The sequence below is a fragment of the Musa acuminata genome, chromosome BXJ2-5 (assembly GCF_036884655.1).
Source record: "Musa acuminata AAA Group cultivar baxijiao chromosome BXJ2-5, Cavendish_Baxijiao_AAA, whole genome shotgun sequence".
NCBI lineage: Eukaryota > Viridiplantae > Streptophyta > Magnoliopsida > Zingiberales > Musaceae > Musa > Musa acuminata.
In genome coordinates, this window is record NC_088342.1 from 9,372,636 (window position 1) to 9,393,232 (window position 20,597).

A 20,597-nucleotide genomic window follows, 5' to 3' on the forward strand; every position below is an offset into this window, starting at 1 on the left:
TGGAACGCGAACAGCAAGCAATTCGGTTAAGTTTCGTAAGCGAGACGGACCCGACACGTGACGGTTCGTATAAGCTGACGTTTCTTGATGCAATCCTATCCATCAAACATCAAGACACGCGCAGAGCACGTTCGATATAAGTCACGAGCGAGCGGCAGATATCACGTGTCTTCGACGAGTGAGCTTCCCCTGACCCTGTTGCCGCTCCCCGTGCTTGAGGCGATGGACTACGAGCGGCGCCTCCTTCTGGCGGCGAAGCTCGTCCTGTCGAGCGACCTTTGCGACGAGGGTGGCCGCCCTCCCGATCCCGCCGATCTCAGGATCACGGCGACCGTCAAACCTCACCAGATCGAAGGAGTTTCTTGGCTCATCCGCCGCTACCATCTCGGCGTCAACGTCATCCTAGGTGGAAATCCCTTGGATCCATCGTCTACTTTACCGTCATTCCTTACTCTCCTTCCCTCTTGATGATATGTTTGTTGGTTCATTTGCAGGCGACGAGGTCAGGTTCTTTGAACTAACAAGAAGCAATTGAAATCCTTATAGTTGCTCATGTGCCGGTATATTTTGATCGTTGGGAACTTTATTGTCTTGAGAAAGCGAATTAGTGGAGCTTAGGGCATGTTTGCGGAATTAATGTGCCCCTTGTGTGTCGAGTAGATATTCAACGCTATGTTCATTTAGCCGCTTCTAACCTCATAGTGCAATAATGGTTTATGATGTTCGATATATATCATGCTGTATGACGCAAGATCGTGTTTAACCATGTTTATGTGATAGGCTACCCTATCACACTGTACTTTTGCTTGTAGTAGCATACCTGATTTGGCGAATGTTCATCTTTCAATGACTAAGATGACCACCAATAGTAACTTGTCAGTTTGATGCTAATCTATCTTTGTTTTAATGAAAAAAATTTAGACACCACTTTTCCATTCTTAAGTACTGGAAACTACTTGTGAATTTATCGGTACACTTTTAAATTTCTAATGGTCCTAAAATCTTCCATCTAATTAACAAACCCATGAAAGAATGTCAGATAACAATCTTCATTATTGAAAGAATAAAAAATACAAGCAGCAAATAAGATATGCATATTGCTTTTGTTTGAGGGAAAAAAGATGTTAGGCTGGTATTTCTTAGCTTTGATCTAGAAGCAACAGCGAGTTGTGGATTTTGCTAAAGAATATTTGTAAAATCTTATAGAAAATGACTACAAAGAAAGAATGTCGTTTTGTTAAGTATATTTTGACTCATGTTCTATCTTCAATTATTTTATTCTTGTTTTATTATTTTGAGCTTTAATTCTTCTCCATCTGCCTTTTTAGTGATACATGGAATATGTGGGCAATTTAGGTAGCATTGGGTTGTTGTGATTTTACTTGTATAAAGAAAATGGGTTCATTGTTTCTGGTCCAGTAGCCAGAACAGATGGTCATGTATATATGCATTAAATATCAATTCAAATCGCACGTATTCTTTCAAATTGTTGTCTGACTTGTTAAAGCTGCATGGATGTTGGATAGATGGGCCTGGGAAAGACTCTGCAAGCTATTTCTTTCTTGAGCTATCTGAAGATTCAGTCACTATCATGTGGACCCTTCTGTGCGTGTGTTCCCCAAAAAGATGTGTTATGTTCTTATGCTAAGATTTGAAGACGATACTCAGCTTGATAATTACCCTCTTTTCATTCCACCCTTGCAGTGGTATTGTGTCCGTTAAGCGTCACAGATGGTTGGATATCAGAGTTTACCAAATTTTGTCCTACTTTAAGGGTTCTCCTTTATGTTGGTGAGAAAAAGCATCGTCTCGGACTTCGAAGGATGATGTATGAGAATCTGCAAAGGAAGTCTTCGTTCCTTGATGTAGCTCAACACTTTCCTATTTAATTCTTTCAGTGAATTATAACACTCTTCTTTTGTGTAATTTGTAGCAGCTCTTTGATGATTTGGTGGCTTCAATTTCCACTTTAATCCTTTCATATATTTTTTTGTTAAAACTGCAGGATTTACCTTTTGATGTGTTGTTGACAACGTATGATATAGCTTTGTTGGATCAGAATTTTCTTTCTCAAATTCCTTGGCATCATGTTGTGATTGATGAAGCACAACGGCTGAAAAATCCTTACAGTGTATGTTCAAGGTTTTAAGCATTAATTTATGGATTAATGGGTTAACTATGCGCGTAACTCTGATACTACAGAAATGTTCTTCCTAATGTTATTGTTTGCTGATCTTTCTGTGATGACTGGATTGTATTGACATTCTGTTTGGTGACATTAGAATATTTTGTAAGTGATCTATCAGCAATATTCTCCATTGCTTGCTGTTTATTAATGATATATTCTCAAGTTCGATGGCAACTTCTTTCTGTAAACTGAAACATACTGTTTCAGACATGGCTTGGTTTTCAATTTTGAAAGCTCTCCATTTTGTTATTTTTTTGGCATGCTTTTTGTAACATTTGGACATTTTGCAGGTTTTATATAATGTGCTTGAGCAAAAATTTATCATGCCTAGACGTTTGTTGTTAACGGGCACACCTATTCAAAACAACCTTACAGAGCTATGGGCCTTGATGCACTTTTGTATGCCTTCTGTTTTCGGGACATTGGAACAATTTATTTCCACATTTAAGGAGGCTGGAATTTCATCTAAAGGTAATCATTTGATGTTGATAACTTCAGTTTAAAAAAGAAAACCTAAGGATGGTAACAAATGCATATATGATTCTTAAGAGCTCCATTGAGAGATTTATGAAATAGAAAATCAATGTTCTGTTGAAAAACTTGCCCGCTTTGAGTCTTTTTCCATTGATAGTGACCCTATTGTGAGAGATGTAGCTTTATTATTCTTTTATTGAATCCCTTATTTCTTCTTGTTTTCCTGTTCACTTCATTTTTTCGTACTCTGCCTTTTGTATTCTTACCTGAAAAAGATTATACTTTGTCCATCTTTGCGTTAAAAGAAGAACAAGCCATTTTTTCAACTTGTAGTCATATGAGTTGTTGTTGACTTGTTAGCATATTCCTGACTTTACATATTATTTGTGTTTCTGTAATGGTTCTCTAGTTTCATGTCTCCAAGCTTATGATCTCACAGTTGATATTAACTTGGTGAAATGAAGATTGTATGGCAATTTCACAGTTGGGTCAATGGGTCTATCACTTGGTTCCATCTTTTTTGCTATAAAAAGACAAGACTATAGTAATTAAATATTTTACTTGTACATTATGATATTTTATCCTATGTGTTTGACTTTCCTATCCTCCTTAATTTATTTCTTGTTTCTTTCATTTTGTTTAATTGTTGTTCATGTGCTCTTGCTGAAGATATTAAAAGATGGTATATATGAAACTTGAAATATGTAATCGTCAATCAAGGCATAGAATTAAAGAGAATGTAGAAATGCAACATGTCTGGTGTTCTATGTATGCGTAACAAATTATATCAATGAATTATGGTTCACGCATTCAGGTCCATTACAGTTTCTAATTACATCCTCAAGCTCCTTTTATTTGAACTTTTAAATTAGAAGTCCTATTTGATATAGCTCTGCTCTTTACATAATAATAAAAGTAGTAGATATGGACTTAACTATTTGATCTTCATTTTGTACATGTATGTTCTTTTATTGGTTTCATAAGTAGAAGTTGGAAGAAAAGGATAGTACGTTGTGTAATGATACTGATCTAGAAACTTCTCTGGTTGATTGACCACTATCAGTTGGATGGTTAGTTTGGAGGGATGACGAAGAATTGCTGTATCACCTGGCAATTAAGGATGCAAGCTTTCATGCTAACAACCTGGCAAGCTTATTTAGGATAAATGATAAATCAATTTCCCCTAACACTTGTATTACTTCTTAAATTGACTTTTAGGTTTATCATTTTTTTTAATTTTATGCACTAAACTACAATGATCTAAAATGCATCAGGGCCATCAGTTATCTCTTCCTCTTCCATTTTTCTTTTTTGAGCATTCCCTGTTCTCAATAATCATCAGATACCCATTCTTTAATAAAATGAATAAACCACTTTTTTGTATCTATCATGTGCATTGTGGGAGACATAGGTTTGCAATTAAAAAAATGACTATAGACCGTCGAAAGAATCAGTCTTCTTGTGATTAGATGTCTTGGATTCTGGTGCTTAGGATTCTTAGGGATACTTAGCGATAGAAGACATGAAGGCACCTTCTGTTCTTTCTTTGATCTTAGCCATCATGCAGCATTTTACTGGTGTGTTTTAGAGAGAAATATTACATTATAAACTTTTTCCTATGTTCCATTGTTTATCTGCAGGGTCTGAATCAGATAGGGTAAAGAGGCAATTTGGAATTCTCAGATATATATTGAGAGCGTTTATGCTCCGGAGAACAAAAGCAGTGCTTATTGAGAGGGGAACTTTGACTCTGCCTCCTCTTACTGAGATTACAGTGTTAGATCCTTTGTTGTGAAACTAAATTATAATATCAGTATCAGATGTCTATCTTGCATCTTTGAAGTTTTTTCACATGGATCAATTAGCAAGTTTTGATAGTGTTCCTTGGGTGCTAATATATCTGGTGTTGTGTATAGGATGGCACCTTTGATGCCTTTGCAGAGGAAGGTGTACATGTCAATATTGAGAAAGGAGCTTCAAACACTACTGTCAATTTCGTTGGGAAGTACTAGCAATCAGTCCTTGCGGAATATTGTATGCCAAATTTTCACATAATTTAATATGCTGTAAAAATGTGTACTTTATCAACTATGTGTTGTAGACTCGTACAGCATTTCAATCTGAATCTCTGTTATATGTTCATTGTAATGTTATCGTAAGTTTGTTTTTCTACTGAACCTTTTCATACAAAATAATTTGATGACTTGAGATGGTAATGCTAATTATAACACAATGCAAAACTTCTTTAAGTCCTAGAATTTTGAGGCACATAAGCTATGCTTAAGATTAAACATGTCGATTGGCCATTTAACTTATGGAATTTACATTCTTTTTCTTTTGCCCTAGAGTAATAAAGCATGGCCCTTTTTAGTATATCGTTATTCATATTTAGATGACATTTCTTACAAAAATATAAGAATCATAGGATTCCTATTTGTGTGTTTTTTTATCATAGTTTATACAGTTACTCTAGTCTCTAGCTAAGTTATGTACCTGCTGATGTTTCCAAGGTACTACAGAGGTACAGATAATGTTTTCCCTAATCCTTACCAGGTAATACAACTTCGAAAAGCATGTAGCCATCCGTATCTCTTTACTGGTATGGAACCTGAGCCATATGAAGAAGGGGAGCATCTGGTTCAGGTAATTGAAAATTTGAAACTATTGTCAACACATTCCAGAGATTATCAGTCTTGATTGACAGATATATCTCAGGCACCTGGCTTCAGTAGCTGTTTACTAGGCAAATGACCGCTGATTTTGGTGCACCTTTGTGAATGGCAGGCTTTTTTATCTTTCTTTTGTAAAATTTTTGGTCAGGCTAGCGGGAAGCTTATTATTCTGGACCTGCTGCTCCAAAAACTCTATGCAGCAGGACACCGAGTTTTGTTATTTGCTCAGATGACTCGTACACTCGACATTCTACAGGTGAATCCTATTTGTTCTAGACTAAATTGGTTATTTGCATCTTTTGTTGTGCTTGTGTTTCTGGTGTTATATATTTTTCAACACACAATCTAGGACTTCCTGGAATTGCGTAAATACACTTATGAACGGCTTGATGGATCTGTACGTGCTGAGGAGAGATTTGCTGCAATAAGAAGCTTCAGTAAACAACCAGTCAAAGGTGATGTGATTCATCAAGATAAACAAGATGTTGCTTTCGTTTTTATGATCTCAACTAGAGCTGGAGGAGTTGGTCTCAATCTCATCGCTGCCGATACCGTGAGTTTCAAAGCTACACTTTGTTTTTCTTTCTGGTACTTTTCCTGGAAAGTCAAATTTTGAGATAGTTTAGTATTTAGCTACTGTCTTGTGCACAACTTTATTACACTTTGTTGTACTTAAATTTTATCCTTGTCAGTTAATTTTTAGAGGTATCTTGCATGATTGTAGGGTATGGTCCCAGTACAATACGGACACATATCAGTTATATTATATTCATACAAGTCTTTGGTCGTTTAGATGATTGTGAAAACTATGAATTCTTTGGCTACAGTCAGTATAGTTCTAAGATACATTCTCTTTGCATGTTGGTTAGCAGTTCAAGTGAGGGCATGGTTGGATTCTCATACAAGTCTTTGGTTGTTTAAGAGATTGTGAAAACTATGAATTCTTTGGCTACAGTCAGTATAGTTCTAAGATACATTCTCTTTGCATGTTGGTTAGCAGTTCAAGTGACGACATGGTTGGAATCTGAACTGATATTGGGTATTTATTAGCTAAGTTGTTTTGCCAGTGGCTTTCTTTTGGTATGAGCATCATTGCACCATATCTTAAGCTCAGAGTCAGATGGAAAGAGAGAGGAGAAAACATGGGGACATCACTTCTTTTGGCATCATTGCTAGGGAATTTTTTTGCTTGTGGCTGTATGAAGCAATTCAAAGAAGTATTTTCTTGGTTATCTTTAGAAGCCCATTGGATAATTTACCGGCTACCAATGAGTCTTGGTCATACACAAATACCAGTTGAGTATGTCATGCTCGTCACCTAATTTTGAACCTTCAAAATGAATCCTGTTGTCCTATAGAACTGAAGTGGGTCAGAAAATCTTAACCTGTCAGGTAGCTGTCAATGGACCATACCAACTGACTTTCTGCTTGTTATTTATTTCCACTCGTCGAATTTTCTCTTCTCTTGCTATTTTGAGTAAATTTTCTTGGACCACAGCTCCTTTGAAGGAAAGCGAGTTATAGATTGGCCTTGATATCATTTAGTTCTCTTATCTTTTTGGCCTCCTTAACTTAAGCATGAGTGCCATCTGCTGGATATAACATTAGCGCTGATTGATCATAGTGATCACCTAGTCTAGGAGAATAGGTTGGCAACCCACTGCAGCATCACATCATTTTCCTGGTCATCGCCTCGGATTCTGAGAAGAAACATTCAAGGTCTTTCTCTTCTGTACAGTTGCTTTTGACTAAAGCACTTTCACACATGTTATCCTTTTGCATTTTTCATGTCATTTCAGAATCATTCCTTCTTTCTCTAAAATTGACTCTCATCTAATCCAGATGACCCTTCTATAAAGTAATACTTCTAGTTTTAGGATTTTGGAAATTTCAATATCCAAGACAAACATTTGAAAAAGAAGTTTACATATATATGAAATTATGAATATTTCCTTGTAGGAGTATCTTCGTTGTGTCTTGACTATGCTGTTATACTCTATTTTGAAAAACTTATTCTCTTAGTATGTCTGAAGAAAGGAGTAAGTAGTACATCATACAATATTATAAATTCATCAATCCTTCAACTTGAAAGCTCATTTTCTTGGCTCATACTGAATGTTATCGGTTTGTTGGTACTTGTAATGTTTGAGTTGGGAATTGAAGCGTTAATATATGCAGCAGGCTGCCTTTTGAATTGCAACAGAAATAATCTGCACCAAATCTTGCCCCTTTGTTATTGAGTTGACAATAATTGCCAATTTGGTTTGATGTAACCAGAACACTTCACTTTGAAATCAATCAGAATTATGCTATATTTATGCTAAATATGCAAATGATTTAATGACAGCATAACAACTAGCGGAACTATGAAAATCCTTTTGGCATTTTAAACATAATCTCAAATGTTTTCCTCAAGGTTTTTAAAATCGTATTGTACCACTCGGTACGAGTGGTATATACCGGTTCGTCAGCAGACCGACACGCGGACCGCCTACTATCAGGCGGTATCAAGGGAAGAGGGTGTCCAAGCGGAGAAGCACCACCTAGTGGAGGAGGGCAACCCATTGGACCACTCGCTATCGGGCAACGGTAGCGGAGGAGGGTGACCAAGCGGCGAGCGTCGACACAGAAGGTGATGGGAGAAGCAGGAGAGAGAGAGAGAGAGAGAGAGAGAGAGAGAGAGAGAGAGAGAGAGAGAGATGGGGTTGTGCGTCTCGAGGCTGGACTGGTGTGTGGGAGGGTGGCGAAGGTCACCGAGAGCAACGCGGTGGCAGCGGAGGAGGGTGACCAAGCGGCGGGCGTCGACACGAATGGTGATGGGAGGAGCAGGAGAGAGAGAGCAAGAGAAGAAAGGAGAAAGCGAGGGGGAGGGATGGGGTTGTGCGTCTCGAGGCTGGATGGGTGCATGGGAGGGCAGCAAAGCTCGTTGGCAGGGACGCGATGATAGCGGAGGAGGGCGACCAAGCGGTGAGCGTCGACATGGGTGGTGATGAGAGGAGCAGGAGAGAGAGAGAGAGAGCGATGGGGAGGGATGGGGTTCGTCTCGAGGCCGCTCGGCTATCAATGTTTGCAGACGTAAAGTAAATATGATATTAATACAAATATTACTTGTCAGGGTGCCTTTGTAAGAGTTCAGATTATGTCCAAGAAAAATATGCTAATATGAGATGTAGAATAGCTTAGCTACCTTCTTTGTTGTTGATTCCTCCCACTTGTATGACAGTTCTGCTAAAGGCATTATCATTAGAATCTTGGTGTACTGCTCGGTACGTCGGTACCATACCGAGCAAGACTCGGTACATCGGTATGGTACAAAATTAAAAACCTTGGTTTTTCTGGATGGTGATAACACTATAACACTTGAGTAGTAAATGATGGATTTGGTAGATGATTTGCAACTAGGAATATGGGTAACATCACATAAATGCACAGGCTACGAAAACAATGGTTTCTTAATAAGCTTTTGAGTCCAGTTTTATTGGTCAGACTTAACTATCATAAATATAGTAGATGATGATGAAAGACTTTTTTTTCAGGAATTCTAGAACTTTAACATTTTTCATGACCAAATAGTTTAATTTTTTGGGCCTAAATTCATTTAAAATGTCAGTATAGCTAATTTTCTGGAAAAACAACATTTTGTGTGTAGTCCTGTATGTTCTATTGTCACTTATGAAATTACTTTAGGTAATCTTTTACGAGCAAGACTGGAATCCTCAAGTAGACAAGCAAGCCTTGCAGCGTTCTCACCGCATTGGCCAAATGAACCATGTGTTATCCATAAATTTGGTAACAGAACACACCATCGAAGAGGTGAAGAAATTATGTTCTCTTGAAATGAATAATTTTGGTCTGAAATTTGTAACATTGTTTTACCATAGCCGATGTATATGCCTAGGCAATCATGAGAAGAGCAGAGAAAAAACTTTGGCTAAGCAACAATGTTGTTCATCAAGAAGAAGAAACATATGCAGCAGGAAAGGATGTTGGAACTGATACTGGTGACATGCGGTCACTCATTATTGGCTTACAATTATTTGATCCCATGGATGTCAACAAAGACTCCATTTATGCGGATAATATGGTGGAACTCAATGAAATGACTGATAAAGTGGTTGAAATCCGTAATCATGAAACATCAGATAAGGATGTCCGAAGATTCAAAATTAATAAAAAAGATATGTTGGAAAGTGGTGACATGTTTGCAAAATCTTATGGATCTGCTACTTTTGATCCTAGAGTTGATGAGGCTTCATATTTGTCCTGGCTTCAGAAGTTTAAAGAGGCTTCATTGTCTGGAGAGGCTTCCTATTTGGAGCAGGGAAAGAGAAGACATCTGTCAGAAGAATATCAACGAAAACGTGAAGCTGATAAGAAAAAGGCAGAGGAGAAACAGTTAGCAAAGTGGGAAGCTCTTGGTTACCAGACATTAGCTATTAAGGAGCCGGATCTCATAGTGGAGAATAGTGTTCTGTCTGATTTGGGTTCTGTCCGGTTTGTGTACGGAGATTGCACTAAACCATCAAAAGTTTTCCCATCAGAGCCTGCTATAATTTTTAGGTACTATTTATTTTTCACAGATGCTAATGAAAACTATAAGTGAATTTAACTGCAATTTTGCTCTAGGTGCTATTACATATCATCACTTATTTTGTTTCAAAACAGTGCCAACCTTTGGTTTATTTCTTGCTTATTTCCTTTGCTATTGAAAGTTCATCAACATGACATTTGGATCCCTGATCATTAAATTGATTTCATCTGCAATAACTTTTTGGCTCTGTGTTTCCACATTAACTTCGTTTTCCTTATTTTGTGCATAGAAAGTTATCATGGCTGTCCTCTTACATACTTGGTATCTCTCCTCCATATATCCTAGTGATTTGTTGCCATAACTTGCTGATTTGCAAATGCAATCTCTAAATGCAGGGATCCAAACAAAGAATTTATAAAAATGCAGCATTTTCATATGTAGAGATCCAACAAGCTACCTTAGTAGTAAATGCTGCATTTATAGAAATGCAATCTGCCACTGCATGCATTACATAATATGGTTGCATCCACAAATTCATGCATCCTAAACAGCATCAAATAATTAGGTTATTGCCCATTAGTTATTGTATTGAGAGATATTCCTTAAGAATTGAAGAAGTTTTTAAATATATAATGACTTCTCCCTTTATGTGGTACTCTTTAATATTTGTTTTCCTTTACTTGATTTAGAAATTTGTTTGCAGTTGCATTGATAACTCTGGAAGTTGGGGACATGGCGGAATGTTTGATGCTCTAGCTAGTCTTTCAACATGTGTCCCAGATGCCTACCACCATGCTTTTGAATGTGATGATCTTCATATGGGGGATTTGCACTTAGTGAAGTTAAATGGTTGTTTCTTACATCTAACCATCTTATCATCAACATCATCATCATATTTTTATTCTTTGTTTTAGATTGTACAAAAGCAACAAATCAATTTATGAAGCTAAAAAATATTTTAAATTGAATATAGTATGTTAAGGATTTGTGTGCTACTGCTGTCTATATTCTGCTTGTGCTGCATAGACAAACATGGTGTCTGTGTTAATGTGATCTTTACCTTGATGAATTCTGAATATGCTCCAGTTAATTTCTTAGATTTGTTTGTTAAGTATAATTGTCTAGGTTTGGTTTATTCAGTAGTGCTACCAAAGAAATATCAAATATGACTAGTTTGGTTTATTCTGAAAAGGCAGAGTCACGACTTCTAATGGGTCACATATTATCCTACTATTATGAATGTATCATGGGGCTTTGCTTATGAAAATCCTATGACGAGCTTAGAGATTTTTGGATTGATGTTAATCCTTCAATCGGTTTATGTTTTTCAGTACTTTTTGTTTCTCAGCATTGAAGTGTTATTGGTCGAGATCCATGCTTATATTAGATATATCAAATTTCTTATTCTAGGTGTTAGCTACCTAAGTCAACCCTCCTCTCCTGTCATCAGATATGTATTTGTCTTTGCTTTTGCCTAATGCAGCCCTCTTCTCCTGCTATCCAATATTTATTTACTCTTCTTTCTTGTGTCTGCATGAAGAAGTTGGGAAACCCGTCAATTTTAGATGTTTGATCCATTGAAGATGACATTTTTACCTCTTCTGAAGTAATTGAACCTTGCATGTCCATCTTGACTTCAATGAATCATTAGTGGGCTTTAAGGAATATTTCAATCTTAAAGATATAAATATTTGGCCTTGGTAAATTATTTTGGACCATGGATTTCTTATCATTTGTACTGTTCATATCATTTGTAAATTATTAAGGAGGATCACTGAGCCAAGTTGAGTTATTTTGGACCATGGATTTCTTATCATTTGTACTGTTCATATCATGAGTGAGATCTGTTGTTTTTTGTGAAAAAAAGGTCTTAACTGCATTCTTATGATATTTTAAGTTGTAAGCTGACTTGGATCTAAATAAGTAAAAAAAATAGTTTTATCAGTTTATGGTTGTCCTCTACTTTTAGAAGTTTGTTAAGGTATGATAATCAAATTTTACCCCGAATGATTAGGAACAGATAATTCAAGTTATGGTTACTTATCATGTTATAATGTAGTTTTTCCTGATAGATTTACCTGTTGATACACACATACACAAATATATATATATATATATATATATATATGTATATATATATATATGTATATATATATATATGTATATATATATATATGTATATATGTATATATATATATATGATATGTATATGTGTGTGTGTGTGTGTGTGTGTGTGTGTGTGTGTGATTTGTTAGATCGTCTAGGGAAGCTGACTTATCTTCACTGTGGTCTCATGATCAATGTACACTGTATTGCGCATTGGCAGTGACCTCTGTACTAGAAACATATCTGACCTGCACCAGCGTGCATCCTGCTCTGTTATATGCTATATCTTAAGCTGATACCATAGTATGAGAATGCCACTAGCAGGAATTAAACTTTGAACCCCAACTGCATAATTTTGAGGTCTCATACCGTCTGGGTTGCTGTCCTACTAAATTAATAAGTTGTTGACAGGATTGTGAATTAGTTAAAAAGCATGTTACTCTTTGGGGTCACCAAAGATTTAGCTTAACAACTACTACTAAGTTTTGTGTAAAAGGATTACTGAGTGAGAAAGTTATTACTGGACAAGTGATTATCAAGTTCTTATAAGGTTTCAAATCATGATCTGCACCAAGAAAATAGAAGAAGATGCTTTGTACATAGCAAAACAACATTTAGCGTGAGGATTGTATAATATAATTGATAGTACATTTTGTATTTCATGTTTACTTTTCTTTATCTTGAAATAAATGCTCAATTGAAATCTTTCCTTGCAGCAACACTGTTGTGTAACTATGATTATTCATTCTTTATATACATGTCTATATCTACATAAATAATGCCAATATATGACATACTTCAGTTTCCTGTGGTGATGAAAGCATTGTACAAAATTCTCCTCTATGGGTTGCACTTGCTGTTGTGCAATCATATAATCCTCGACGTAAAATTCCAAGAAGTAATATCTCCATGGTTGATCTGGAACGATGTTTGTCGAAGGCATCCTTCGCAGCTGCTCAAAATTCTGGTAATTTTTTAAATTTAACATTTCAAGTCTTGGTCATATTCTTCATTTGTCAGTAATATAATTATACACTTACCAACAGTGGCATCACTAAAAAGGCTGAGAAACTAAGAAACTAAGAGAAAAGGATTGATGCATCCTCTTCCTCCATTTTTCTCTCATCATGTTCTTTATAAATTTGGTTTTTACAAATCAGCTTTCCTGCCTTTTTCATCAAGAAAATAACACTACAACTAATTTAACCTTTTCTAAAAATTGAGCTATTAATTGCTACAAATTGAAGTTTGTGACCAACTCAAAATTTTTCTTGTAGTTTCCAAATTATGCAAATTATTCTATATAATTTAACTCCCAATTACCATTTCTTTTCAGTCTCCAATGCAGTTAATCAATTTTCTATTCAATAGCAGTATGTTTCTTCACAGAAATATCCTAAATCATCAAAATTAATCTTCTTCTGGTAGTTGATTGCAGAATTAGGCTGGAATTATATAAAAGTTCAGTGGGTTATTCGAAATGGTGCATATAGCAAATGCTTTATAATGTTAAACTACCTCTTTCATTCTGGTTTATGGTGTTCTCCGAATTGGAATACTATTGAATGGAGGAACTAGCTAGTGATTTAGTTACTTTGAGCTTATTGCAGATATCCATATTCTTGATAGTACATAAATGAACTGGGATTGGTTACTACAAATGAGATCCTAAAAAGCTGATACTACAAATGTTTTGTGGTTAGACACAAGTGATGGAGGACTCAAGTGCCAGCTCTGCTATTATAAAATGTGTTTTTAATAAGCACCTTGGAGGTGGATGAGGGAGAAAAGGACCCAGGGGGTGGATAAGCGAGCAACCCTTTACATAACCTTTGCGGGTTAAGGAGTAGCAAATGTTGACGTAGATCACTGTGGTGAGTCAATAATAATGGATCCTCAAACATAGAACCAGGAACGGAGATAGGTGAGGAAAGACACCTAGATGAGTTTCATCAGTATGGGTGGTACATACCAATCTATCGGTACACTCCACCATACCATGTATCAGTATATCGATACATATCATATCAATGGTTGGTTGGTACACCTATACAGATCGATAAAACGAACCATGCTAAGAATAACACAACTCTCTCTCTCTCTCTCTCTCTCTCTCTTTTTCTCAAGTTTTCTGGCACCTAAGTTCTAACATTGTTCCTTTATGAACATTTTTTATTTTTCTAGGCCTTGGAATCTGTTGAATGTAAACAAAAATACATCTTTCATATTGGTGAATTCATGGGAGCCAGATTCTCCAATTCTCCATATATGTGAATTAATGGAATCCATTCTTTTTGTTTGTATTTTCATAGTTCACTAATAAATCTGTGATATATTTTCCACTGTGAACTTGAGGGATAATAACCAGAACAATTTGTGATTATTTTGCTTTTGTTATCCACTTTGATTAAGAGTTCACATCCCTATCTTGTTTGAGAAGCTTCTCAGCATTGAAATTCTAGGTTCACATTTTCATGATTTCTTCTTGATGATGTAAAATTATGGGTTTGCACCAGATAATGATTAAACTGTTTTGTGCTGTTTTATTAATCTTTAAGCTTCCATTCATATGCCACGGATTGGCTACCAAGATGGATCACAACGCTCAGAGTGGTACACAGTGGAACGCCTCCTACGGAAATATGCATCAATACATGGCATCACTATATATGTGTAAGGCACTATAACTTCAATTAATGCCATTTGCTAATTGATATTATGCATTTCTTCCACTTTCATCTGATATCTGCTTATTGATTCCATGAACTTACCCTTTGCTTCTTTTCCATCATCCTGATAAGTTCATATGCAGGTACTATTATCGGCATCCATCCAGAGAGCAATAAGAGCTGATATTTTCAAGTTCTGCTATGTAAATTATTTATGATGTGTTTTATATAGAAGAAGCTTTGCGCCATGAACAACTACCTATATTAAGATTTATGTTGATGGACATGGAACTGATAAAAATAGATGCCGAAACTCTCTATGTGAGGTGTTAGAATTTGTTCTGTTTAGTACTTGCAACTTTCACATTTGCAGAGCTGTTGGCAACTGTATTGTTTCTTGGTATGTGTGCATTACCTTGGTGGATCAGCAGTAATGTTAGCAACTCCTTGACAACATATTCTTGAAGGTGTCTGTAATATTGGTACTTGATGATTCATGTTTCAACTCATACAATACAATTTTGGCTGACTCGAAAATGAGGCATCAAGGTGTTTGTTTTGCTACTATTATGTATTAGCTATGGTTCTGCCGGTGCTGTCAATTCCTATGTGATGTAAGGTTTCAAATGTCATACTTAGGCTATTCATGTGTCTGATTGTGTTCATTGTAGTTCTTATATTGTGAGAGAACTTACAGTTTTTCCATGCCTTGGTAAATTTTGGAACCAACAGATGGAGTTGAACTCTACAAGCAAAGTTGGAAAAACACATCCTCTCTATTTTGGAACTGCAACAGGTAAAGCTCAACTGATCATTTACAGTTGTGTTTTAGTGCTCGTAATTTCATAACATGTTTGCAACAGCAACAACATTAATGGGACTAACACATTGTTTAAATGTAGTTTCTCTTTGTGGATGTAGCATGAATGGAAAAACCATTTGTTCTGTCATCAGTCTATTTGGAGGACCACCTGAAAGCCATCAGCTTAAGTGCCTAACTTGTGGTGCCAGTTTGGACCTAATGATGTGGAACCAATCTCTACACATGATCCTGGTTTTTGTTGTTTGTGTTGCAAATGGAAACCAAGTCCAATGTGATAGATGCAGGTTGGTTATGTTGCTGCAAAACCATGCCGGTGCCTTGAAGCTTAGTTTTGGTAGCATATCTTGGGATTTCATGGGCAGAGGTTGTGCCACTCCACAGCAAGGTATTGAATTCTGCTTGTTCTATTCTGGGGTGTGGAGAAATCCGCACGAGAGCCAGTATTCGCCTTGCACTAGGTTGTGCTAAATAAATCTGAAGCCAATTTGTAGTAACTCGAAAGATATTTTCAGGTTGCTCACTGTGGATTCTTCTGGTCTTCCGCATTGCATTTGTTTCATGACTGAAATTATGGCACAGGTTCAATTATTTTACATGCTTTTTTACTGTTGCATCAATACATTAGCATTTCTTGTGTACTCGATCGATTATCTCTTTCAGCTGATAGGATGATGATCCTTTCTGGTTACACCGCTATGGTGGTTCAAGTAATCTTGAATAAGATAAGTAAAAACACAGCATTGGAAAATGATGCATTCTTTGGTAGCATGTTCTGCATGTGAATTGTTTAGAATTTATGTGAAACAGAAGAATTCTTTTGTGCTATATATATAGCTGTTCATGGTTAATATGTTGGAATTAAGATGTCACCTAACACTACTTTTTTGGCGCATTGTTTGTATGGTCTTGTAGGGTGATGTCGCAAGACAATTTTTCAGAGTACTAGTAATGGTGATCGCCTTATCACAGTCGCAATATGGCAGTAGTCAAGTGGTTGCTGATAATGTCGTCCTGACAAAAAAATATGAAGGAACACCAGCATGCATGTCTTCATGCTTGGAGAATAAAAGATGAGTGCAGCTGTGGCCATCACAACAGGTAGAGATGTTCCAGACTTGTCTCCATTCTTTTCTTGGAGCATTCCGAAAAGAATCCACGATCATCTAATAAATTAATTTTTGTCAATCTAAAATATCAGTTTGATCACATCTATTTATCAAAGATTGAGATCCCGAAACTTTTGATATCATATAATTTAGTTGGTAAGGATCTTGATCATTGATAATAAGGTTAAGGTCTTAAGATTCGATCATTGTGCTTTAACATGATGGGCTCGATGTTTGTCATCAGGAGGGGCCTTTTGGGACGAAGCTGTGACACAAAAGCCATCATCTCTTTTGGGGCCAGATTAATGGCCGTCGTCCTGGTTCTAACCACGAGACAAAGCTCACATTCTACCTCCCCTTTGATGTCAGTAAAAGCGATTGGAATCCATAGGAACAAGACAATAACGTGGTCACACCAAAGGCCTCATTTTTGTCCCCCGGGTTGGACCATTGAAGCTGCACTGTCCACCTCCAAACAAAGGACCACCAACAACCGCTCTCTTGCGTATGGTGACAGTCTATGCTTACTATTGTTGACACACATGACTTGGAGAACAAACAAGCAACATCGCATGATCAGATCCCGTCGGCCTACGGACTGTTCATGCATCCGGCAGCATGTACTGTTTAGCGGCTTGTCAGGTATGGTTGAAGTAAGTTGATCCTTCTTATCTCTCAAAGAAGATATAACTGAGAAAAAGAAAGAAGATGGTTGCTGGTAAGAACACGATCACACATATTGACCTTCCAATAAACTTTGTGCACCGTGCAAAGGAATGAACATGTGAAGCTCGACTGCAGCATGTCGAATCATAAATCGTGAATGACGACAATGATGACTGCTGCTTGCAGAGCTTGCGCTTGTGGGTGTTCTTACACCCTCTGCGGAATCTCGCCCTGTTTTCATTTCCCTTTTTTTCCTCACTGTTTGCTCGGATTCTTCCTCTTCTCTCTTACAGCACCTTTTGTTGTTTTCGATACGCCAGTTTAGTTAAAGTGCTGCCCTGTTCTCGTTTACCTTGACATGGTTAGTCTAGCAGAACAGTGTAGCGTCGTTCCTACCCACATGACAAGTGATGAGATCGTTAGGATTTTAAATAAATAATAAACAAGAAAGTTGTAGTTTGGGAAGAATTGTTCTTGATAATATTTACCATTTGATCTATTTTGATAAGTGGAAAAGAAAATTTGTTCATGGAAATCTGTTGACTTGTATCTGTTAATTCTTTTTTATTATCTTTGTTGCTTGATTGATTCGAGGAATGCAGTCTTTTATGTTGCTTGATACTGATTCATTATGTCAATTTACACCTACTGGTTCACTTTATGTAGGACTTTTTCTGTCTTTTCAGTATGTACTTTGACAGGAACACTCTAATGGTTTTTCCTGAGAAGTCACCGGCATTTCCGTGATTAGCTTTTACTCACTGGTCTTTCTTTTCTTCTCAACATTAGCTTTATTCTTGCAGTCTCGTCTATGCGTTGGTGGACAAATCATCCTTCACCGGTCCTCTGCCGTCCTTTGAATGGCGAGGCGCCCCCACTCTGTGAGTGTTCCATCACCTTTTCCCTTGTAATTTAGTAGGAAAATTCAACACCTTCATCATAAATAAAAACATAAAATTAATCCACTGGTTACAATGATTCATTTTACCGATCTATATCGATATATTGATTAGTTATCGATATAATATGTATTGCGTTATACCCAGTATCATACATGAGGATATACCACTATATTATCTATATCAATCCATTATAGGATCGATATATACCGTTCGTACTGAATAACGTGCTATGGTACGACGAATCTTGGTAAGTAGTACTATTCTCTCTTGTTGACAATCTCACGAAATCAAAATCTAAGCAAAAGACTTTAGTAGAGTTTATACATTGTATAAAGTTTTTTCTTAACGATTTAAGCTTTTAGATTTTTAGTAATCTAAATAAAACTTTTATCATGGTATTTGGAGTAGATTGTGAGTTAAAATCATATATATGTCTTTTTCTATTTTGTTTGTTATTTCGTCTAATGTTAATTAATATGTTTGCATTTGATATATATTAGGTCATTTTTGTGACAACTCAAGTTTTCGAGATTTCTATTGACCTAACTGAAATCCTTACCAAAATTACTCTTATTTCTTATCTAGCAATGTAGAAGTGATGCATATAAATATGAAATTTAATGATCTTTAAGAAGCTAGAAATAAATATTAGCAACTGTTTCTGACTGTAAACTGTTCTTCCATTCCTTCCTGCACAATAAAAGAATCAAAACGTTCAATGTGTGACTTTGTGGCTTGCTTGTGCTCGACTTGTCCAGCTTTCTTAGGGACAATTGTTAGGTCTAAGTCAATCAAAAAAGTTTTCGTCTTTTGTCTCATCGTCTGCTCATTGCCACAAACATTGCAGTACTACAACAATTTTGGGAACAAAAACTTGCCTTTTACCATACAAACTGTTATATCAAACAGTACAAACATTGTACACAGTACTACTGTTGGCAGTGACTAAGGAGCCCTTTGTGAGATCCATAAGGCAGAATAGAACATAAAATTATTCAGAATGGACAATAGATTATAAATTTAGAAAATATCTACTAGCTTAAGATCTTGGGATTGAATCTTGTCTTCATCATTGTCCTATGAAAAAAATTTGTTTGGATTAAAATCTCTCGAACAGGCGTGGAGGATCAATGTACATAGTCTAACCTCAAGGACGATGATCCAATATAATTATTTTGCATAATAGTATTTGTAGGCTACAAATTCATGTTAGGTGCATCCGACCTAATAGAATAAATGACTCATTAATATGTGGAGCCTAGGTTAATAATTCAAAATATATGTCTAATTCAATAGCAGAAGGTTCTATCTAGTCTGTCAAATCAATTCTTTTCCCATGATGTGCAATGAAGTATTGTAATCTTTTTTACTTAAGGCCAAAACTCTAGTACGACACACATAATATGTCCAATACTTTGTCTATTCAGATATTTGTTTGTCACAATGTGAATAATTTTTATGGTTCCTTCCTGTGCCAATAGGAATTCACTGTTGCAATGCCACTGCAGAGGCCGCCTCATTGTTCCAAAGGTATCTGATACGCTATGCTCCACCATGAACTCCGTGTTTCGGTCCTTAATTGCTTCTGTTAGCAATAGGCTACTGAACTACGTAATGCTGCGGCCATGTAGGTAGACTTCTGGTGCAGTTCCCCTTTCAGCGTTCCATCACAATAATGCGTCTCCAGCTTTTGTCATCATCTGTCGCTATGCATCACTCATCATGGTTGGTTCGGAAAACAGGTGCAGCTCTCTCATATATCTCTTCCTCTCCTTTCTTGCACGCCATTCCTGTGATATTTGTCACGCATGGGAGTTGAACTCATTTACAACACACGAGAAGTCGCTGCAGAGCCTTCTCGCACCATTTGATCCATCTTGTCATCTGGATCACGTTTGCAAGATTGCAAACGAGGAGTTGCGATGTCAGTGGCAGCGGATTGCTCCATCGCTGTTGCTTTCTGTCTCGTGACCTCCATACGGTGGTTGTGGGGTTAGATAGAGGAAGGAAGGATGAGGCAGGAACTCCTCTCTATTTGTGGCAGCAGTCCAAATGGTAGGCTGTTGTTGTGGTACTCCAGGTGTACTGCAAGTTCCCTTTGGGGCTGAAGAGCAGTTACTGCCTCATTGGAGGTTTTCACCTTGCTGCTGAAAGAATGATTGAACTAAAGCCAAAATGATTGAGAGAGAGAAAGAGAGAGAGAGAGAGGGAGAGTTGTCGAGGTGATTTTGATGTCAGCATCACTGATTTCTTGAGACCATTTCAAGTTCTACCACCTTCTCCTCCCTTGGCCTTTTAACTTTTGGTTTGAGGAATCCTTCATCATCATCCTTCTCCATTTGGAGGACTTTTATTAAGATATAAACCTGGATTCTCCTGATAAGAGTTTTCCTTGAATGAGGAGAATTAGTGCTCTGCTTTGGTTTTGTCACTTTGTTAACTCGGAGTAAGCACATGATC

General features: G+C 36.8%; 1 protein-coding gene across 3 annotated transcripts; it reads left to right on the forward strand.

The window, feature by feature from the left end:
* The first annotated feature begins 163 nt into the window (after positions 1–163).
* On the forward strand, positions 164–14,960 carry LOC103974910 (probable helicase CHR10). Of its 3 annotated transcripts, XM_065108674.1 has the most exons (17): positions 164–406; positions 495–502; positions 1,527–1,605; positions 1,705–1,865; positions 2,006–2,131; positions 2,479–2,659; positions 4,303–4,438; positions 4,579–4,696; positions 5,216–5,305; positions 5,483–5,590; positions 5,684–5,887; positions 9,022–9,147; positions 9,233–9,894; positions 10,569–10,714; positions 12,774–12,938; positions 14,530–14,644; positions 14,784–14,960. In XM_065108674.1, the coding sequence occupies exons 1-17, from the start codon at positions 223–225 to the stop codon at positions 14,815–14,817; spliced, it is 2,643 nt and encodes an 880-aa protein (XP_064964746.1). In that variant the 5' UTR covers positions 164–222; the 3' UTR covers positions 14,818–14,960. The 3 variants fall into 3 exon arrangements, with proteins under 3 accessions (XP_064964746.1, XP_064964745.1, XP_064964744.1); XM_065108673.1 differs by lacking the exons at positions 164–406; positions 495–502 and adding an exon at positions 595–651 and having other exon boundaries at positions 12,793–12,938; XM_065108672.1 differs by lacking the exons at positions 164–406; positions 495–502 and adding an exon at positions 607–651.
* Positions 14,961–20,597: the final 5,637 nt, after the last annotated feature.